This window comes from Orbicella franksi, chromosome 1 (assembly GCF_964199315.1).
Source record: "Orbicella franksi chromosome 1, jaOrbFran1.1, whole genome shotgun sequence".
Classification (NCBI taxonomy): Eukaryota; Metazoa; Cnidaria; class Anthozoa; order Scleractinia; family Merulinidae; genus Orbicella; species Orbicella franksi.
The window spans coordinates 12,439,777-12,463,002 of NC_138145.1; the positions used below are offsets into that span (position 1 = coordinate 12,439,777).

The 23,226-nt window shown below is 40.3% G+C and overlaps 1 protein-coding gene across 2 annotated transcripts; it reads right to left on the reverse strand.

Annotated features, from left to right (window-relative positions):
- Positions 1-616: 616 nt before the first annotated feature.
- Positions 617-23,061, reverse strand: LOC145490997 (outer dense fiber protein 2-like). Of its 2 annotated transcripts, none has more exons than XM_081470138.1 (28): positions 22,922-23,061; positions 21,487-21,629; positions 20,742-20,786; positions 19,241-19,324; positions 18,620-18,694; positions 18,305-18,388; positions 18,095-18,190; positions 17,434-17,525; positions 17,080-17,209; positions 15,846-15,977; positions 15,313-15,387; positions 14,926-14,997; positions 14,503-14,619; positions 13,647-13,718; positions 13,200-13,243; positions 12,705-12,774; positions 12,494-12,582; positions 12,091-12,142; positions 11,465-11,548; positions 10,791-10,850; positions 5,589-5,693; positions 5,230-5,289; positions 4,682-4,759; positions 3,963-4,063; positions 3,404-3,485; positions 2,260-2,373; positions 1,426-1,518; positions 617-868 (listed from the first exon to the last, which is right to left on the reverse strand). In XM_081470138.1, exons 2-28 carry the CDS (start codon positions 21,604-21,606, stop codon positions 722-724), a joined length of 2,373 nt encoding a protein of 790 aa, XP_081326264.1. In that variant the 5' UTR covers positions 21,607-21,629; positions 22,922-23,061; the 3' UTR covers positions 617-721. The 2 variants fall into 2 exon arrangements, with proteins under 2 accessions (XP_081326264.1, XP_081326258.1); XM_081470132.1 differs by having other exon boundaries at positions 4,682-4,780.
- Between the last annotated feature and the right edge of the window lie 165 nt (positions 23,062-23,226).

Genomic DNA, 23,226 nt, shown 5'->3' on the forward strand with positions numbered 1-23,226 from the left:
GTTAAAAATACCCTGATTCAAATTGCACCCTCTGTTGTAGATCGGAGAAAAGCGATTTAGTTCCGGCTAACACAAAAAGTTGTGCTTCGGCCGGAGACAAATATTCTTCCAAAAATATCATCTTTGTAAAAAAAAAAAAACACCCAGGTTACTTAAATGTATAAAAAAATACTAACTACTCTGTCATGGTTTCATGACGTGGTCAATGCAGGGTTTGGAAGTAGATAAACCTTGATAACATGATTCATCCCGTGAAATGATTTCCAAGCTATCAATTCGATTTTTTTTAAAAATTAATGCAAAAATTACTTTATCTCGAGTCACAAGACCAAGCGAAGACTTGCCCATACTTTGATGAAAGACCTATTTTTTCAAAAAAAATGTATAAAATAAAATGTTTTCAGTCTACATCCGTTGTTATGGAGGATGTCTGCAAGTGACAAAGTCATAATAAATATATAAAAATGCGTAATAAAATACCAATTAAAATATGAAAAGTATGAACAGGTTGAGTTTACCGACTGGTATGAAGATAAACAAATGTTTTTTCAGCTGTATATACAGTTTACACGAACACAAATGATGACGAAATGAGTTGGAAAAATGAGATCTCTGCGACAAAGCGGGAAAAAACTGCAGTTAAATACACTTCTTTTCCCTACGAATGAAAACAGTTCCCCCGCGGTGAGATTTTCAAACTACTAGCTAGTTATTCTGTAGGTCATCTGGGCGACTCGAGTTCATCAAACACGTTAGAGTAGGACGATTTCAGGAAGGAAACGTAGTTCTGCATGCTCCGTGTTGTGCTGTTGGCCTGGTCTAGCCTGTCCCTCATGTCGTAAAGCTTCGAATTGTACCTCCGCTCCGCCTAAATTGACCAAAAAAACAACAATAGCCATGCCACGAGTCAACAGGCAAAAGAGACAGCTGACAACATACACATCCGATAGGCATGTCGTGTACTGAATACACGAATGTGCCAAACATCGCAGCAGAATGCCCCAAAGAGCAAATGTTTACCTTTTGCATGCATGGTAGAATAGGAAAAAATAATGACCTTGCTATAGCTACGATTCAGAAATGCCTTTTTCACATGTTCAACCACTTCTTCTGAATTTCAAAGCACATTTTTAACCTGACTCAAGCAAAGACAGGATTTTTTTTTGCCAGCAAACAATTTCGAAACAATGACGCAATAAAAATATAATGCGGTTGGAGATTTTGATCAAAATAGACAACAATGTGCGAATACTGACTTGACTCAACCAAGGAAAGTGAGGTTCCTTTTTCAAAAAAGGTACAAAATGTGTAACGATAGTACAAATTGCAACAAGTACATGTAGAAGCCAAACGATGCAGATCTCCTCAAGCAAACAATTATCACTGATTTTCTCGACATGCTAATTGAAAATAGTGCCAGCTCACCTCGTCTTTACTTCTCTTAAGTTGTGCCGCTGACGCGGTAGCTCGGCTCAGCTGAGATTCCAGGTCTGTGATACGCGCTTGCGCAGCACGCTCCTGTCAAAAAAGAAAGTTTTTAAGACTTCACCTTCCTATTTGTTTTTCTTAATCTATGTCTGGTGATGCTTGTCTTGTGAATGGTTTAACTGCTTCTATTGTTGTCCTTCTGTTTGTCTCGTGGAAGTGAAGGTTCATTAATTAATGCGTAGACTGTTCACAGCCCTCTATTTTTTCGTATTTTTATTCAGTCGTTGAACGCGCGGATAGAATCGCGAGAGAACTGGACGCCAGCGCAAAACGGAAGACTTGTCTTCTTGCTCGTTTCGCTCGCATTTTCTTTCGCGTGCGCGTAAATAGAGAGGCTGTGAACGCTCTAATTAATGCGGGATTAATACTACCCATAACTAGTTCAGATTTGAATCAGTTACAAGAACGTAAAAGTTTACCACGAAACTAGTAGTTTTCAGATTCTTTGGATGAAAGTTGATTAGGTGGTAACGTTTTCAAAATCGGAAAATAGTTATTAAGTGAGAGAAGTTTACAAAACTTGTGTCCAGTCTCTTTGGGGCAGGACGTGGTCTAACTTTGATCATGTAATTAAAGTGCGCTTCGAATGGTTATGAACAGGCTCTCTGAGGCTTTGTATACACCGTTACACGGTTATGAGGCATCGTTAAAAAAAAAAATTCCTCTTGTTTTTTTTTCTCCATGTAAACATGTGGACATTTTGTCATTTCCACCTATTTTTGTTACAAATCCCTCAGCATCAAATCTCCACTGTCTCAGCGTCCTACTAACCTTGACTAGCGCCTTTTCCTTTTGACTATCCACCTGTCTTCTGGCTTCAAGTACAGATGACTCCAGCTGTTGGTTTAGTCGAATGTTTTCTGCTCGGAGGTCCTCTTGCCTTTGCTGTTAATTTATTCACACAAACACGTAGCTATTTCGTCAGTTTTGGCTTGTCACGCAGTGCTTACAAGCTCAGGGCTCGAAATTAACTTTTTCGTTCGGGAGGCAGCTGGCGCCTAACGGAAAAATTTAGGTCGCCAACTTATTTTATATAATTATAACTTACACAACAACACGATTTTATACGTTACTTTGCATGCAAGAAAAGTCACAATTGAAGAGCGAAAACAATTAAAACCAACACGAGTAACACTTAGTTATAAAGCTACTGTTGTTCTCAGGTGATATGTCTCTGGTCCGAAGGTGATGGTTGTCTCCATAGTCATTTTAAACGAAGCGAAGCATAAAACGTTTTAAGTCCGTGGTTTTCATTGTCAGACAAACACGGGTCCTTGCGTATTTTCCCTTTGCTACTTCTTCGAAATGCCGTTCTTTATTTTCGACTTGCTTTCCTCGCCGCCTTTCGCTGCCGACAAACAACGCCATGCTTGAATCTTCATTCCCCGCACGTAAAAACTCACGTATATTCCTTCAACTGATTGGTATCTGCCGCCATTTTCGCGGCAAATGAAAAGCACATGGTGTTGAAGTGCGCCTGCGATCCCAGTTTCGGAAGAAGCCGCTGAAACAATATGGCGAGCCGTGAACGCAGTATCGACGTGTCGAAATACATTCAATTTTTTCGATTATCTTGTAATATTCAGACATTATTTTACTGGGGACGGAAAGGTGAGTTGTATACTAGCTACCATATCCGAATGATTTCCTAATATAAAGATTTAAAAATAAAGTTGTGTCGTGGTTTTCTTTAGTTATCGGACAAAACGCGAGTCGCCAGCTGGCGACCAGTTCTGAAAATTTAGTCGCCAGTGCTGAATTTTTGGTCGCATTGGCGACCAGTGAGTCGCAATTTCGAGCCCTGAAGCTTATGAAAAGGTTTACTTATATTCCTCATACATCAGTTGCAAGACTAAAGGCGTTAAAAAGTATTTCAAGAAAAGATTTGAACGAGTCATTAGTTCATTTTACTGACCTGCGTTTGATATAACGCCTCCTCTTTCTTGCTGATCACACCGATAAGTTCTCTATTCTGCTGATCAGAATCGGATAATTTTCTAAAAAAAAAAGAAGACAAATAAAGCGGGTCTTTCTGTAAAGTGATATTTATAGTGGCTTCTGATTTAGTAAGCGCTCTTTCCAGTCTCAATACAAGGCAATGAGGCCAGGGTGGGTGAAAGGTTTCTAAGGGTTGCAACCAGGCAGCGCTACATGACCGTCAATCAGAGTCCACATATTGCCTTTTTCTTCCGCTAATCACGTTCAAACAATCTTGATCAAGTGATTTGACTTGTGCGACAATGCCTTAGGTTCCTCTCCGAAGGGGGCAGAAGCGGGCTAATTTTCCCGAACAGCGGCTGGTTATTTAGCCTACATTTTCCGCGCTTAACACTGGTCCTTTTTTCCCATGCCCTTGCCAAAGTTCTTTTTCCCGCGCTTTCCGCGGTAACATTTACTGTCTCCTCATCCCAATTCTGATTATGATCGGCCCGTCACTTCACGTGCTCAAGTTTTGCGAACAATTCTCGACAAACCTTTCTAAGACTTCGTTTTTGGCTTGCATGCTTCTTGTCTCGTCTTGCGCCATCCTCAGCTTCTCGCGCAGGTGTTCTAACTGATCTGTTTGCATCTCGACCTGCAGTCAACAGAATAAAGGTCAGCATTTGGATCTGGACGCCGAGTACTATGCTATTTAGTTTCGATAAGAGAAGAGGACGTGTAAGAAGGTCAATCCAGAATATAGTCCTTATTCCCAAGGTAATCCCTCTAAAGTTATATTTACCTTCATATTCTCTTTGTTTTCAGTGATCAGTAACTGTGTAGCCTACCTAAGACATCGATTAACGAACTCTCTCGAAATTTCTCAGCGTTAAAGCGGCTGTATTATGGGATTTAAGATTTGAATACGAGTGCAAGATCGAGCACGAGTACGACTTCTCAATTCTAGTTTGCAGGCTCCACATTGTCACGTCCCATACCCATCTCATCCTATGAGCTGCCCTCTCTACCTAAAGCCAACATGAAGAGCGAGGGCTCTGGAAAGGTCACTGCTTTGAAATTTGAAAATCGTACTCGTAATCCAATCTAAAGATCCTAATCTCTCGAATGAAACGGTTAGATTGTAGACAAAATATCACTCGGTTCAACTCGGTAATATTTCATACTCAAGAAGAAATTATAAACATTCGATCTTACCAGTAAGTGAATTCGGATAGAGCTGTTTGGTTACTTTGCAATTCCTTTTATCTCTTACCTTCTGGGTCAGCTCAGCTATGAGTTTAGTATGTTCATTGGATCGCCTCTCGTACGCCAGCATCCTCTCTTGGGAATCCTGTAGACGGACGTCCGAGGACTGGGTAAGAATAAAATACTCATACAGCAACGACCAATAAAACGTGGAATAGAACTAGGAAGAACTGTAGCTGCCCAGGCCGAAGAAAATTTTGTCTTTGAGTCCGGTTAATACATTTAACAACAAGGTTCGATTCGAAACAGAAACGAAAAAATATGTCGTCCTGTTTGACGTTTGCAATAAATTGGCCACTTCACGTGGCTTCTTTGTGGAGGACAGGAGATATATGCACGTGCAACGCACGTGCGGAGCCATTGCATCTTTCACTGCACCTTATATGGAGCTACGCTACCCTTGCCCTAGCTTCGCTGTCGCGGGATCCTTCACAGCTCCCTGGTGTTTGCTCAGAGTACACATTGTTTATGCAGTTAATCAATTGTCCTCTTGGTCATGTCATATGATAAGCAAGCAAAGAGAAACCTACAATGTATATCGGACACAGCTGTTACCTTTAGTAGATCTGCTAGTGGTTCCAGCTCAGAAACCCTTTGGTGTAATTTCATTTTAACCTGCAAAGGCGGAAAACGAAAAAAGCAAATTACAATGCAATTTGTAACCTTATTGAAAACGCATCAGTGTGAACATTTTTTTCCACCATTCCCATTACGACCTAACATCCTTTCAACACGCCTTGTTAAGCTTTCATTTGTGCACGTTAATTCTGTAAACTGAAGAAAGGTGAAAAAACGGAAAGATCGTCCTCACGCTAGGTCGACAACCGCACTCAAGGGATGTTTCAGGTACAAGAAGTATGAGGTTGTTCATAAATACGACAGGTCTGTTTTGAAGGAAACTAAGGTTGCGCCACCTTTTCATTCTCTAGAGCGGTCTCCTGTTGAATTCTTTGCGCATCAGCCTCGTACTCGTACAACCTGTTCTTTGCGTCTTCAGCCTCCCTCCGATATTTGTCGATCTGTAGACGAATGGCAAATAAGTAGAAATCTTGGTCATTATTGATGCTAATGTAAGTAGGGCAGTAGTTTTCAGTTCTTGAGGCTGTTAATTGTTTTTTTGTCTATTGCCCCTTTCGGATTCACATGCAAATTCGTCTTAGCCACCCTTTTCTACGACTTCTCCACAGGTCAATGTTGTGCTCTTAGCCGAGCCACTTGATTTTATTATTTTTTTAAATTTTATTTTATCCGTCACACAAAAGAATATTGCAATCCGCGTGAAAAAACTCAAACTTGAGTGGCGAGAAGACAAAACTAGAAAGCTTACAGGTGTTTAGGTCTCCTCGAGTTTTATACAGAATACAGTTATAGTATAGTTGATTGCAAGGCGCAGACTCTCGCCATAGCTTTTCTCTACCAACGTAAGTAAATCGCTCTTTGTAACTTGCTTGAAATACGCTGGAAAACACTGCAAGGTGCACACGCAATGGCACAGCCAGAAGCCGAGGATAAGCGCTTGTATTGATGGCCGCTTTGGGGGTTCAATCTCTTGAAGATAACAGGCAAATCTATATTTAGCCCTGGTCTGATAAACTGAAAGACCAAACTTCTATTTTGATTGGCACACAATTCTTGAGTTGGCACCCATTGCTTAAGAAAAGATTTAGTACTCAGTCTCCACAGGACATGCACCTGAACGAGTCTACCACAAAGGGATGCTCCTTCCCCTTCCCTCACCCGCACCTAAACGTATAAGAGTGTTGTCTGAGAGTTTACGAGTGTTTGAAGGCCAGTAGTCTAGTTGTATTCTTACATGCTCCTGAACTTTTCAGATGCAAAATCCCTATCAAACATAACTCAACCATATCCCCTCCATATTAAGCTCTACCCTCTCCTTCCTGCCCCCACCCCACCCCCCCCAAAAAAAAGCTTGATCCTCCATCTAAAAAAGCCAAACATTCTTTAAGAAGAGGGAGATTGTTACTGGAAATGTACTATATTCTGGCAAGACTTTCAAACAGCAGTGTAAACTACTTTATCTAGCATATCAAGGTCGCCTAGGACTCTAAACTCAGCTATCTTTCTATCCGCCCTACCTGTTCTTTGTAGTCTCGAATAAGATCTTCGTATTCTTTAACAGCCGCTCTTAGCTGAGCAGTCTCAGCCATGCTGTTGGTACACTGAATAAGGATAACATGACTTTCAGCGTCAAAATTCAAAGTGTTTTATTGTCACGGAAACACAGACGAAGCAACAAACAGACAAACACAGACTGTCTTGAGGGGAATTCTCGGCTATGTTCCGAAATGGAGTAGACAGGCTTCTGTCAGTCAGGATTAAAATTATCCCCATCCTGAAATTATTTCATTTCGATGGAAGAATTCAGTTTGGCAAAAGTAGGCACTTTGTATTGAGATGAACTTCATTCATTCTCATAAGGTCTCATAAGCCCGCCACTGAGGCTGCATGCATTTGTTGTAACAGAACAAGGCAAAGACGGAAGATGGGAATAAATCATCGCCAGGGATTTAAAGATAAGAGACAAGGATAAACCGCGCCAGTAACATGGCTGTCTGAATAACGATCGCAATCAAAGTAGTTCACGAAAATGTTTGGACTACACGATCACACTACCAAGTTCTGAAATATGGACAATTTGAGAATGCTCTCCTACAGTGTCACAAGTAATAATGCAGCAGTCTGGGAACAACAGTCGTTTTTAACAAATACTCGGACAAATGCCCGAAGAGTTTCCGATCCTTATTGTCCAATCACAAATAACACGAGCTCTCCGACGATGTCACATCAGGTCGTCGTAATCAGGATAGGCCTTGTTGTTTATCAATGTTACTGCCGAAAACGGCGTGCTCAGTAAATTTTCAGAAGACACATGAGAAATTCAGTTTTTTTCTTGATTTGACGAATTGACAAACAACGGCAACCCAGGAAGTAGCCTGGTCCTGCAGATTTTCACCCTGATTTTCAGAGAAGAGAGAGGAATGAAAACCTCTGAGACCAGGGCAGCCAAGAAGAAGAGATCGGAAGCTACATTAATGTCAGTAAGAAACACAGTATACAGTAATGCTAAAATTGGGAACATTTTCCTTGTATTTTCCTACCCTTGCTCTATGGTCGTCCAACAGAAGACTGCAGTGTTTGAGGTTAGCTTTCAAGTCATTTATCTCTGCCTCGTAACTAACTACCTGCCAGATAATAAACGCATATTATCTAAGTACCACACTCCTACTAACTACGTATCAATTTATCTATTCCATACATTAATAGAACGGATCATTTTGCGCAACTTGATCGTTCATGTAGCTGTTAACAGGCGAGAATCGCAGTTATTGGGAGGAGTTTATAAACTGTACATTAACTTGCGGGAGGCGCGGTGGCCTCATGGTTAGTGCGCTCGTCTCCGGATTGAGCGGTCCGGGTTCGAGCCCTGGCCGGGGACATTGTGTTGTGTTCTTGGGCAAGACACTTTACTCTCACAGTGCCTCTCTCCACCCAGGTGTATAAATGGGTACCGGCGAACTTAATGCTGGGGGTAACCCTGCGATGGACTAGCATCCCATCCTAGTCGCTTCATGCTACAGAAACCGGGATAAGCTCCGGCCTGATGGGCCACTTGGCTCGCATGCAGACTTTACCTTACATTAACTTGCTCTCGTCAACGACACTCTGGATATAGTATCCAAGACACTATAGCTTGCTATCTATTCTTGCACTGCTCTGTCTACCTGAGTCTTGTACTCCTGAATAATGTCCTCATATTCCTTGGACAAAACCTTTTGTTTTCTAAGTTCACCTTTGTCAGCTTTATGCTGTGGGTCGAAGCAAGAGAAAAATATACAAACAAACGTGAGTGAAGGAGAGAACGAACGACATAGCGAGCCACGTGAGAAATGAGAGGGAAATAACTTTACTAGTTTCATATTTACAAGTTGCTTCATTTTTGGTTTGTATTTTTTACGCAGTTCTGTATTCCTTGAAGTGTACTCAAGACTAGTTTAGTAAGTAAATGACTAACGAAACAAGGGTCATAGTGAGAAGAGGAGCGTGTAATTAAAATAAGTTTGCACGCTTAATTCTGTAGAGCTTTGCAGTGTCTGTACTTGCTCGACGCAGTAATGAAAATTGCGAGCGAGACCATAAGTGAACGAACGAACCAAAGATTGAACGAATAAGCAAGAGGGACAATCGTAATTTCTAAGGGTGCGTTCCTTAAGAATGATCCTAGTCGGGGCTAGTGATCCAAGATCACTCGGATCATGGTGCCTCAAACTGATGAATCCACTCTGGTCACGGATTCATCAGTTTTTTTGATGCACCATGATCCGAGTAATCTTGGATCATCGATCCTGGTCCAGATCACCCCAAAGGAACACACCCTAATTCACACGATTTTCTCCCCGTGGTTCTACCTGGTTTCTCAACTCCTCTATCGCTGTCTGGTACTCAGTGACGCTACATTGAAGCTGATTTATTTCTGTATCTGACTTGTTCGCCTGACAGGACAGTGGGAAACACAATACAAAAAGCTCAAACAACTCAACCCTTATTTAAATACGAGAAATCACTAGGTTCAAATCACCAAAAACCAACAACTTAGGTTAGGTCTCTGACTGATTACAGTCCCGTCCACAACTAACCTAACCACGCGACAAGCTCGTTAATTTGGGTTAATAAACTATGTATGACTTGGGTTAAAAGGAACTATGTATTACTATTTGCGCCATGCAAAAAAAAAAAAAATGCCTTCAAAACGAAAGAACCTCGAAACAACATTTTGCTAATAAAGTGCAAAGGCACCGGAGGTAGGACAGACCAAAACGAATGAGGATGGTTGAGATGGAGGGGGGGTAGGGGGCGGGTAGTAGGGGGGGAGATGAGATTGATATAAGTCTATTTACAAACAACGAACTTGAAAAAAATAGCCTGAAATTCTCAAGATGCGCAAAATGTGACGAGGCGGGCTGAAAAGCAAGATAACGAAGCGAGAGCGCATGATAGTACCTTTATCTTGTACTCCTCCACAAGTTCATTGTATTGCTTCATGCTTGTTAACATATCTGTCATCTTTGATTCTACTCCTTTGCCCTAAGACACGATAACTACCTCACTTACAAGTTAACTACGCGATATACTGTCCTCGCAGGACTATCTGTTTTCTGCCTAACATTCACAGACTGCAAATCAACATGGATACATAACATGAAACCATAGGGCATAAGGAAAGATCTGCTGATTTCCCTTCTCGGTCATTCTAGCTAGAAAAGAAAAACAATGCTTGATGATACGACTAAAGAGATCATAACCCAAGGAATGTTCAGCACACGTGTGAAAAGAGAATGCAATGTGGAAATTCTTGGTAAGTAAACGCTGAATTCGCCCGTTTGTCTGAGTCAATTGCAGCGGGGAAGAGATGAGGAGAATTTAGCCCCTCCCCACTCCCTTTGCCAATGTCTTGACCCACCCCACTTCCATGGCTAAGGCCTTGACTCGCCCCACTCCCTTGGCTCCCCCCACTCCCTTGGCTCCCGTCTTGACACGCCCCACTCCCTTGGCTAATAACTTGACTTGTCACACTCCTCCACCTTACTTTACGAAACACATAAAAGATACGTAGGCGAGGAAAGTGAAAATACTTAAGACCATACCACCTACTCTATGCATGAGTAAAACGTCCTATTCGAGGCGCTTCACGGACCGCGGACACACCAGTAAAGCCGGCATGTTTACCCAGTAAGTTCCAGAATATCGGGCATGTTTGTCTTCCCTATCCACTGACCATGCATATTCTCATTTCGTTTCTCATTTGCTCGTCTACTTCAACCCTACTTCACGTATCGTATCTTCCCGAAAACGCTACTGTGCCTGCGATCGGAGTACGTCGGACATGGTAAACCTCAATTGCACCGATATAGAAAACTGAGCCTTTCTTGAGCAAGTCAGGAAGTAGGTTACCAGTAAGATTTTTTAAATACATATAATTTCGACATTCCAACTCACCACCCCTGCCTTTAAATCGTCCTGTGACTTGACATAATTCTAACTCGTTCACCGCAATTTTCCATGGCTGGTAAACCGTCTGATAACACTAAAGCGCTCACCTTACTGACGGCCCGCTGTTCTTCTTCGTGAAGACGCTCTTCTAAAGCAGCGATATCAGCCTGTTACACGAGAAAAGAGAGATGTAAATAAGCACTAGATATCAGTAGCAGTCATGCCATGACACGCTGTCACAATCACAAAAATCCGCCTACTACGGTAAGGTTCCTATCGACATTTTGGCGGAAGCAGAAAATCTGTACATCATGAAAGAAAGGAATTTGCAAAAACGGTTGTTAATGAAAAAGGAAGAGTTTACGAACACCAAAAGGTTGTCAGCTCATCCCACAATATTGTAAGACCATTTGAGATTAAAACCTATTAAACTGGCAAGAGATTCAAAGGGAAGTGTCCTAGATGCCAAACTGTAATTTGCCAACGGGACGCTTTCCTTGCTTGGCGCTGCCCATATAATTACACATCATTCAACTTCTGATTGGTTTTTCCAAATACCGTGATTGGCTCTCTGCCATCGCTCTGTGTTGTTTTTGCTGTTTGTCCTTTGTTTTAACTGAGAAATACAAAGTATGCTTTTGTAGTCTCGGGTACGCAGGTGAATGCTTTTCAAACCACGTGCTTAATTTTCATATGAAATCTGTCAAGTCGTTGACGTAGCCCTGTATAGCTCAAGTTGCAGCACACAAGGCCTCTATTGACTGGTTTTTATATGCTTTACCTTGAGTTGTTCATTTTCCAATCTGAGCGTGTTGACTTCCTGTGTTCTCGTGCTTAGTTTTGAGGTGAGAGTCTCGCTGTTGTTCTGAAATCAAGGAAAAGGTTATCGTCACGCTGCGAGTTCATGCTTACTTTTAAACTTTTTATTAGACATTAAATGCACGTTCTTCCTGGGTAAACATATTACTGGGATTATCTTAGCCAAAATCTGCGTACGACAACCTGGCGTACCAACCATTTCTTACCCAAAAATCGGCACAGTCGAGGAAATAACCGCTGTTTTCGGAAACCCTCGTCGTAACCGAAGATTGTTGCGGTCCATACAGGTACAACACGAGTGCTCCCAAAGTTATGATGCTTATCACGTCAGCTTCTCGCCATATACGCTACGTAACTCAGTTACATTGTAACAACAGCCTTGACAAGAATCAAGAGAAAGGCCGATGTAGAATATTGAATAACTATCTTGGTCAAAGAAACAGATCGACATACTGTAGTTACAGAAAAGATATGAGAATTTGAAAGTTCAAGGTCTATAGTTCAAAATTAAACGGTTTTGTACAATCTGACACTGAATGGAATTCTGCACACCGTTTTCAAGATTCAGAAGTAAACTCGAAAACTCACCTGGGCTGATTTCTCGGTGGTCTCCACTAACTCGTGCAGCTCCCTGACGCGACTACAGAGAATGGACAGGACGACGGTCAATCCCAAGGGTGATTAACAACTGATTTCTCCTTGTAAATTCAGTTTTCTCGTCAAACACAAGTAACAAGAATAACGAAAACTATCAACTTCAAAATACTGTCTTGAGGACTGACATTAAAAGAAATACAGGTAGAAATGAAAATCAGTAAAGCGGGATGATACTTTGCGCTTCGAACTGATACATTAATTACGACATTCCAAAATTAACATTGAAAACAACCTAAAGAAACAAGGAGAGCAAGAGTGGTTCGAGTTCTCGTGAACTCTCCTCAGATTTCGTTCAAGTTTGATCAGGCCTCTTCTCGATAATCAACACATTTACCTTTTTAATGTTTTAATCTCAAGATCAGCGTCGCCTTTTTCTTCTTTTAAACTTGCTTCTGTTCTCTTTGTTTCGTTCAGTTCGAGATCCTGAACATAACAAAAAGAAAAAAGTATAAAAAATATTCATCTGTTAAACGCAAGCCTTTGTAATCTTTGGCCTTCCTCACAACCATGATAATTTGGTTATGCTAAATAACTAAGTAACTCACCCGTTCAGCAAGCTTTTCTTGGAGTACTTCTAAATCTTTTTCTCTTTCACTAACACGTTCCTTTTGTATTCTGAAATAAAGAACAACACCAAAAAAAAAAAAAAAAGATTTAAAATCCAAGCGATAAGTAACCTCCGACATTCCCATCTAGAGGATGAAATCAAAGGCAGCAGAACCGTGATATCCAAGAAGCAACTCATTGAAAATTTTACAATTGTTGTTTTCGTTGTGTAAAATAAAAGTGCAAAAAGCAGCTGCAAAATAATAATGTTAAAACCAAAACTCAGTGATCAACAAAAACAAATTAACAAGCAAAAACATAATCGGTGGCAATGCAGGAAAAACGCTTTTTCACTTTGACAACCATGAGAAAGATTGACAACGTGGAACCAAAGGAAACATAAACGCAACTATTTTAGAAGCTAGTTGGAAAAGTCTCTCTAATTTATATTTAAACGGACAAACCGGATAACAAGATAACGAAACCTGGTTTACCTTGCCGCTTTTTTGAGTGCTTCTTTTTCTCTGCCATTCTTTTCCTGTAGAGAAGTAAGGGAAGGTAAATGTTCTACACACCGCCTCCGCCCCCGGCAGGTAGACCTCCTGGCTGACCAACAGCATTGGGTCAATGGGAGAATACTGGCGATTGCATTCAATTGTCATCGATAGATAGCGCTAGGGTTATTCGTAAATATGTAACCGCAAAGTAAAGGGGATTGTCTGCGAAAGAAAAAATATAAGCCTGGGGACTTGCCAACCCATGACGAAAACTACAAAAGATTACTTCGGTCTTTCCTTTCCCCCGTCACGGGTTTGAAGTCAATTTTTGGTGTTAATGGAACAGTGATATTTGAAATAATCGGTTTAAAAAGGTTTGTTCGTTATATAGTGGTTGCAGTTTGATGCCCCACAAAAAGCAATGAGAAATTAACGTAATTATACCCTTTGTGCTGCAATTAATCCCTGCATGTGTTCTAATTCAAGTCTGCCTTGTTCATACTGATCCTCAAGGCTCTAAAGAGAGGGAAAAAAATGTTTGTTTCTTATATATTAGCCAGAACTGGAGCGCTTTCATTTGTATGGAAAAACCGGTTTTTCTTCACTGTGGGAAACCAAATGGAATGGGCCTTTCCACTGCCTATGCTCGTGGATGAGAAACGCAGTCGTTTAGGTGGTTTATGAAACGGAACAGTCCTTTTCACTGGAAGGTTTCCAAAAGCTGCCAAATGGTACTCACCCTTCCCGTCTCTTTTTGTTTGATGAAAGTTTTTTTCTATTCCATTTGGTGGAAATTTCTCACCAGCTTTTCCTTGCAAATGGAAAGCGCTCCAGGAAACACGTGTCAGAAACGATCGAGTAAATACCTAGCAATATCACAAAAAGTGTTTGAATTCAATGAATATCTCAGGTTATTCTGCCATCACCATTGCTAACTTTGACAAATGGGCGACCATGTGGGATAGACATCTCTTTTAATTATCATTAGTGGTGGGGTAACAAGTACCCTTTTACAAAACTTCAAAGACAAGCTCAGTCCTTAGGCGCGCGATCAACCAAACGACTTGTTTCTGAACAAGACCTGGAGAAAAGCTGCTTTAAAGTAGAAATTCTACTGCTTGAATCAGTCGCACACTTCTGGTACTGGTACTCTTAAAGGAATGACACTGCACAAATCCTTTCCATTCACCAGAGAAATTCAGTTCTCTGCTAGTTACAGTACTGTACGTGAAAACTGTACGACAAATTTTCAAGCTCTTTGTTCGGCAGCCTTTTGTAAAGGCTAGTTATTATTTCTTACTCTTATCTGTACTGATAGTCTGCCGCATTCCATTTCTTTGGAGCGAAGCTGATTCTGAAGGTGAGCCCGGGTGGTTTCCATTGTCTTTTTCAGTTCTTCAAATGCGACAGCCTGATCCTGAAATGACAAAAACTCTTTAAACGGGCTGATTAAACGATTTTGTTATTTTTACGTATAGTTCGAAAGGACACTGATTAAAACAAAACATAAGATTACCAATCAACTATTCATTTCTGGCATACCTAGAAGTTTTCACTGAGTATTCCTTTTCAGTTTCCATAGAACAGACTTCACATAATTTATCAGATAGCTGACCCAATATTGAACGACGCCTCAATCTCGTTGCGTGATGGAAAGAGGGCCAGGTCGGCCAGAACTGGACTATGAACGACCTGACGTTTAGCTTACATTGAAAACACCAACCTTATCGGCTTCCACTTGTGCCAGTAAAGTTTCAATCTGTCTGTCTCTTTCTGTCACCTCAAGTTGTAAACGCTAAAGAAAGACGAGGAGTTTCATAATCGATAATACTGAAAATCACATGGAATACGGACTCTGGAAATGTTTATTAAGAGGGTGAACAGAGAGTGTTACAAAGGCTGATATAGCTTCTTAACAGATCATAAAGCTCTACTGAAAAAGTGGTTGACCTGTGTAGGAGTTAAATAATGTCTGTATCAGCCAAAACAAGAAACAACCAGGTGACATGCTCTCGGACTAGGTCCCTAAGACTGAGCGGCCGATGGTAAATATTTAGCAAAACTAAGCGTTTTTACTGTAAATAAGTAAGGTCAAGTCCGTCAGTTTTACCTCATTTGTGGTGTCAGATTGCGTGAGTCTCTTAAGTAGAACTTCTTGTTGTTTTCTTAGGTGATCATGTTCTTCCTGTGGTAAAACAAAACAAGGTTACTGTACGTACGTAGCACTTACATATATATGATGCTAGTCCTTACTCACATCGAAAGCTAAATTAGCCCCACTCAAAAAATTAACTATTAGAGGAACAAATTGACTACAGCAATCTTAGCCCGTTAGGTTATTTTTCTTGTTGTTCCTTGGTTTGTTTGCTCGTTTGCTTTATTGTGAATAGCTTCATTAAAGAAGCTACGTGGAGGACAGCGCATCTTAAAAAAAAGCCAAGTTTTTTTGTCATACTTAATCCGTCTTTCTTGTTCAGTCTCAACCTTCCTGACATACTATCAATTTATCATCACCTCTTTGGTGTTTTTTCAACCATAAGAAACTTATTTTGAGGTTTACTTCAATTCGAAAGTAATAACTTCACAAAATCGTGGTATTGCTCCTTCAGGTTATGTCATATGTAATTTGAATGCTGATAGTACCTCTGTTGCCTGTTGTTCCCTGAGCAGTCTTCTCAATGCTTTATTAGTCCTTTCAAACTCATCCAGCTTTTGTAGCAACATTTCTCTCTGTCTGGTCATCAGTGTAGTGTCAGCAGCTGACATTCGTTTATCCTGAGAAATGATCAGAAACGGTCTATAGTGTACATGTACGTACCTGTACATGAAACGCGCTCAGTGCTGGTGAATTTTTATCAAAATAGACAATTGCTATACCTAATGGTACCTCTTTGGTACGCTTCGGCGTCATATCAGGCGGGTTTGGTCGAGCCATGGTTCGTACAGTCTCGGTAAAATACCCATAAAATTAGCGAGAACACAGGAGCCTCAAAGGTGCGATTAGGTATTTACCGTACCCAAATTTGGACAAGTGAGCCATGATATCGTAGCCATACCGGGTCAATGACTTGATGTCGCGGAATATTAGGACAGTAGACACGGCTTCTGACCGGCTAATTGCGAATTTGCGTACGGTAAAAAGTGTACTCCACAAGTGTAAAACTAGACTGCCTTTAACAATATTATCCTCGAGTCTTCAAAAAGTAAAGCCATGTAGTGCACTAATGTATTAAATGCAGACAAGAAGTGTACGCCAAAAATATGGAAATATGGGACACACCCTTACAAGTAGCGTGTCAGTGCAACTTTCTCCTTTCCAGAAATACTTATTGACTGAGTCGGAGGGCCGGACGGGAAAACATTTGGCTCAGGTCTGTGTCCTAACCACGAGCCAAATATTTTCCTGTTCGGCCTGACCTCACTCAGTCAATACGAATGTTATCAGATGACCATTTTGTTGCTGACTTCTGACAAGGTTGTGAACGTCTTCATTTGTGAAGAGTGTTGACTTTCTTTCAGAGCAAGTTGGCGATTGCAGTAGTTCTGCATAGGACAGTTCGCCAGGATTGTAAAATTCGCTGTCAAAATGTTCACTTTCATCACACATTTTGAAGGAAACAAAATTTTGCAGCAACACAACTGATTCTGTCGTTAACTCACATCGATTTTGCGGGTCGTACATGTTTCTAGTAGGGCCATACGTGTTTCCCCCGCCTTTTCTTTTCGGCGCGGGGATGCGGGATACGGGATACAGGACCTTTTCTCTTATGGTTTTAAAAGGAAATAGAGCGCGGGGCCGTACGGGTCATATGTTAAATCCTCGTCATTATATCTACATTGTGAAGTATCTCGTGTAAAACACATATACAAGATCTACCTCTTTTAGTCTCCTCACAGTGTCTCTAAGTTTTATCATTTGTTCACCAGCAGCCTTGCCATCCATTTCTACTTCTACGAGTTTCTTTAACAACGCTGCTCTCTCCCCTGCTAGCTTTCCCACCTCGGTCCTACAAGATACAAGGACAGTCTTCCAACTGACTACTGTAATCATGATGTTTCCTTTTAGACGGGTTAGTGTGAGAAAACAAATGTACCATGTCATGTGTGTGTGCTGAATTATAATAATAATGTCTGAGATTCGCTTGCAAAATGGATAACAATACTTCCAAGTTCATATCTTATTTGTAACAAACCCACAACGGAGTCAGGTAGCTTGCTAACAATTCTGTACCTTGTGACACTGGCATCCTCTTTCCATTTCTCTACTGAATGACGCAGGGCCTCATTTTCCTTGACAGTGGCTTTTAACTCTTGCTTGTATCCCTGTAAATAATATTTACTTAGTTTATCCTCATCAATGCACTCAGTTACTGCTGGGAAATGATAAGCAAACTAAAATATTATACAAGATGGTAGCCCGTGTAGCAGACATTTCCTTTCCATTTTTCAGGTGGGGAGATCAAGCAAGCAAGCAAACAAGCACCCCTGAGGTGAGCAAAAAATGGGGAGAAGTGGGCAGGGAGTGAGCAAAAAAAAAGACAAGGGGGAGGGGTGAGGCACCCACCCCCTTCCCCTTATTTTTGCACCTTTGCATGCTTTTGGAAATGATTGCCTGCTACACAGGCTAACAAGGTGGAAACAGATGCAGCCCTGTAATTTTTTTAAACAAGCCAGCAGGATAGCAGACTGAAGTAGTAGACAGTTATGGCCAGAGAGAGATTTGTTAGTCTGAAGTCAGGATTAGTGAACTCCATTGATTTGTGAAGAAGGCAACAAATAATTGAAAGACTTGGTGGAGAAGGGTGTTAGCAATTTTTGGTTATGAACATTGCCAAAAGAGCTCCAAATTTGGCATTTCGCACCACAAAACTGCTGGTTGCCAAGACACTTACAAAGAGTTCATCTTCCTGTGCTTCAAGTATTCTTCTAGAGGCATCTAGTTGTTCATCTTTCTTTTCTACAGCTTGTCTTGCTCTACGGATATCCATCTGGAGAATGAAGAAATTTAATAATTTTATTATCAATTCAAAGTACCTGGGCATTGTTTATAAACCCAAAATTTTATACCCACTCACGGCACTGGTAACTCTAGTGTGACATACCTCAGTTTTCAGAGATCCAACTTCTGACATCAAACTGCCAATTTTTTTCTCATATGTTCTTATCTTTCCATGTACTTCCTCTTCCTATTTTAGGAATTACATTAAAGAGAACATACCAGCTACAGGTACCCTTCATATGTGCAATTACTAAAATATTTTTAAATTTATTTTCTAGAGTGGATAGACAGATGGATGGATGGATGGGTGGGTGGGTGGACGGATGGAGGGGTAGACAGACAGACAGACAGATGTACAGATGGATGGAATGTTGCATGCCACAAAGAAATAAAAGAAACTTAAGAAATGTTAGAGTACCTCAGAGGTAGACAGGTCTTCCATCCTTAGGGATCCACCTCTAGGAGGGCTAATTTCCAGACGATGTGAAGATCCCTAAATAAACAGACAACAAAAGAAGGAAATAACACTTTCCACAATGAATATGTTGTCCTTGAGAAATTATTTCTGAATTTGCATGTGCACAAAATACTTGCAGATTCATCTGAAAAACACTTGATTATTGGAAACAGCACAATCAGAGATGTGAAAATGATTACATGTAGAAAAGATATCCCTCTACTAAAATTTACAATATTGATCCAAGACCTGTCCATGCAGCTAGACCTTGATGTAACAGTTACTGCATTCTCTGCAAAGCTGCAAAGCTCTGCAGAGGCCTGTCTAGTATCTATGACTACCTGTTACTAAAAAGTAAAACAACTAAAGACACATGTACAGTAGACTGTAGATGACATCTGTAACTGTTGAGCCGTGTGATCAATTTGGAGTTCTTAGGTCAAATCTCATGGAGATGAAAAAACTGACTGCCAAAAAAGATGTATAGTAGATTTACATTTGTCTCAGGCAAGACATACATACAGATGTACACATACATCACTATTTTTAATCTACAAATAATATAGAACATTGGTTTTCAACCTCCCAAGCAAATGGTCTCTTTGATGTCTTTCCAGGAGGTGGAACAAAAGGTGGAGAAGAAGACTTGACAGCTTTCCTTTGTCCCTAGAATATTTCAAAATGCCTCTTGATCAGTTACAGTGTTAGCCTAATGTAGTCGATTTCAGAATAGTATGACCGCACACATTACCTGCACATACACTATATAGAAAACAGCCCCATGCCCAGGCATGAAATTGTTAAATTGACGCCCAGGCCTTAAATTGCACAATTTAGCAACAGTTAACTCCCGCAAGTTTGAAAAACTGTTTACCGTATTTTTTCAATTAAACCCCACCAGCGTTTTTTTCAAAATTGGCCTTGTGGACCCAGCATTTATTTGAAGCCGGCATTTAATCAGGGCCCGGCATTTATTTATGAAGTACAATATTCTGTCATTTTTTTCAGATTGATTTATTCACCCATCCTCCGAAACCTAGGGCAGTTTGTCAACACGAAATGACTTTTCCATTCGGTAAACTGTCCCTGAGTCTTGGAGGATGATTATTGCTAAAAGATACGGCATTACAAACAGCACATGTATGTTACAATCAGGACATGTGGCACTGAACAGAACAAAAATATGTAAAATAAATAGGAGCAAGTATGGATACATAGTTTTAAGTTCCGTATAAACGGCGATGTCGCCATCGTTCTCCTCGATACTATCAGTTAAGCGTCTGCATTTATGATTTTTAATGTACCTTAATTGTCATAAACAACAAACTCATTAACTTCTGGAAAGATATTGCGAACGGCGAAGGTCTTATTGTAAGTCATGAAGAAAACAGCAAGTACGATCCGTGTGCGATGGCTGTTTACCGTGTGCACGACCCTGATAATGAGAATATAAATGTCAGACACATCCCAATCAAACTCTCTTCCGCTCTTTGCTTCTTTGTAAAACATGGAGGGAAAATTTCGGCTAAAGTGAGACAGGAAACCTACCGAGCTAGCAACTTGGAACAAGGCGGCCTTGAAGTCCCTATTTCTATTCAATGTGCGATTTCCTCTCAGAAAGGACAAGTTATGGCAAGATTGAAACAGCTCATAAACAAACGCTGGAGGGATCCTCGCGATTTTAGTGACAGTGAGCACTATAACACACGAAAGAAAGTGCGTCATCAGTAATAAGACTTAATGACAACACGAACACGAACATTTTGTTTTATTTTGTTGTAGAGCTACTATTCTTGTTATGTTAAGCCGGACTTTTCCTTTTGAACGTTTATTAAGATTATTAAAACACCATAGCGTACTAGTATGTCACAGTAGTGCTATTTAATAAGGGAAAAATCAAATTGTTGGTTTGAACGCAAATAAACGCCGGGGCCTTGAACAAATGCTGGGACCTCGATTAAACGCCCCCAGCATTTATTTCAAAATTGGCCTCGTGGACCTGGCGTTTATACGCGGCTGGCGTTTAATCGGGGTCCAGTGTTTCATTGAGAAAATACAGTATTACAAAAATGTCATAACTTACAGAAGATTTTGCTAAACCACTGAGTCTCTTAGTCTTTAGTCGTTGCTGAAAAAAAAATTAGCAGTTCTGAATTAGACTTGAAGTGAAGTGCCTCATCACATTTCCAACCATAATTTGAACAGAGAGTTGAAAACACAATTCACTGTGGGGTATTCTTGACCAAGCGTAATGTATTTGGAATTTCAATGGAACACTTTGTCAAGTTTCTAATATCTTGTATTTTACCTTTATAGAAATTTATTAGGTCAGGTATACAAACCAAGGGCATGGTTTGATATAAATGTATGGATTTAGAAATTAATAGAAATTTTCAAAATACACATTAGATTATGAGCTTGAGATTTCTAAAGTGTGATAGTTGTCTAGGATGCAGGCTGAGTAAACTACCACAAATAGAAATCGAGAGCGAATAATCTAATTGTCTTAGTATTAAAATCTACTAGTCATTCAAAACTTTATCTAAATCCTCTTCACAGACACTTCGAAAATGCAAGAAGCGGCTGTCATTTTGTTAACAAGGGCACACTGCTATGCTATTCACTATCTATCACAGAATAGATAGTGAGTAGCATAGCCAATCAGAGAACTGCATTCGTGATAGAACGCTAGTAGATTTATACTAAAAAAGAATGAAATTTAAATCTAAGCCATGCAATGCTGTATCTATCAACCCATCAACAGGACAGTCATCATAATTTTGTGTATATTGTGTATATAAACAGTCTTCACACAGGGTGATGCTTACCTCAACTGCTGTCGGTACTCCAGCTTTTCCCTTTTTCTTTTTCTTGAGATGGACATGAACAGGCGTTTCTCTATCCACGTGTACATGAACAGGAGACTTGCGGCCTTCTGATGTCATCATCAGTGTACCGGTCTAGAAATGCCCTGAGGTGAAATAAATAGTAAGCAGGACTGTTACACAGATTGATCTCCTAGTTGTACTCCTCTTAACACTATACCACAGCTTTATGAAAAGCCACCTCTCTTTACAAGCTATTTTCTTCCCAGCTTCAGAGATATCTGAGATACAGAACATGTACAGCCTGACCAATCTGGTCATGATGACAAAGCTTATGTAGTATCTGTGAATGGTTGTTGCATAGATTGAATTTTTCTGCACAAGATCACATGGATCTTGGTAGAGCTATGTCATCCAACGGAGTTTTATGGACTCCATCTCAGGTGTCCTCAGATGAAAAGAACAGAGGACATGAAGAGATATGCACTTATAAAGTAAGTGGCATTCCTGATAGGATGTAGTAATACCATATCTTATTTTCCCTCTCTTCCTTAGTAAGCACTCAATATCTTTCTAGGGCTTTCGCCATTTTTGTTTAACGCTACATGTACATTTATCAAACATTCCATGCCTTCCACACCTTCTGCCCTGCTGCATCCCACCTTTTCACCTCCTGTTTCCCTCGACCCCTAAGTTACCCCGGGTTGTTGAGATTCACCCAATTTTCCTTTCTACGGTCTAATCTCCTGAATACAAATCGATGTAAGTTAAGCTTTTTAGAACAGATTTAAAACATAAAAACACAAGCCCACACTAGCAGCGGTAGAAATTACAAACAAACAAATTACATTTAGAACCCTAAACAAAACATGTACAACAACAGTCAACGAAGCAGTATTTGAGTAGCTAATGTTATTAAAAGATTACTCCTTTAGAAGAGAAGTGTCGAAGGAGTGACGAGACATTTATGAAATAAGATAGAACTTAAATAAAATAATTGAAATATAAGCTTAAGTTAGTACACCATACACATTTATACTGCAACGTTTCTTTTAAAAATTAGCGCAGCAAAGAGCAAAGAAATCTCGAATCGAACAACTGCAGTGGATTGCACGGTCGTGGAATCCCCTCACACAACAAGCACAAAAAGAAGGTAAGCCCTCTAGAGTGTACAAATTACGAAAGATATTCTCTTGCAATTACATTGAAATTATTATCATAACACGCCTTTCTAATGGTATATTTTCTCTCCTTTTATGGTTACCATAAGCTTTCAAAGTGAAGAAACAGAAACAAAATCTTTCGTTGAAATGAACATTGTAAACTACTCTGAAACACTTTGACAGTGTCGTGTCGTGACACTCGAATTTGGCGCCGAAACAACGCCTTCACCTTTGCGGTTTTCAACACAAAATGGAAGTATCGAAATTATACAGACCTTTCATCAACAAATTCAATTCAATCATTCTCTGTAGCCATCCTTAATGCTGAAAATTTCGCCGCAGTTGTGGATTAAGATCAAAACAACAGCACAAAACTCTTCACAAACCCCAAGCCGTTGCTTTGCAGCCAGACGCTGAACATGCAAGCTGATTGGCCCAGAAGTCTTTGAAATCTACTAGCCTCGCTTTCGTTATTCATACTTACAGTGGAAAGAGGGGTCTTCAAATATTTGTACTTTACATTTTTTCCTTTATCAAAGTTAAGAGTAACTCTGTCAGTAGTATTTGTCTTGAGATATCA

What these genes read in the sequence shown, in the direction of transcription:
- LOC145490997 (XM_081470132.1), bottom strand. Translation starts at nt 21,606, where the DNA reads ATGATGACATCAGAAGGCCGCAAGTCTCCTGTTCATGTACACGTGGAT. An exon ending in AACAGCGGGCCGTCAGTAAG is followed by an intron (nt 5,694 to 10,790) that starts GTGAGCGCTTTA and finishes ATTCGTCTACAG; the next exon opens with ATCGACAAATATCGGAGGGA. An exon ending in TTAAGAGAAGTAAAGACGAG is followed by an intron (nt 869 to 1,425) that starts GTGAGCTGGCAC and finishes TGGTCAATTTAG; the next exon opens with GCGGAGCGGAGGTACAATTC.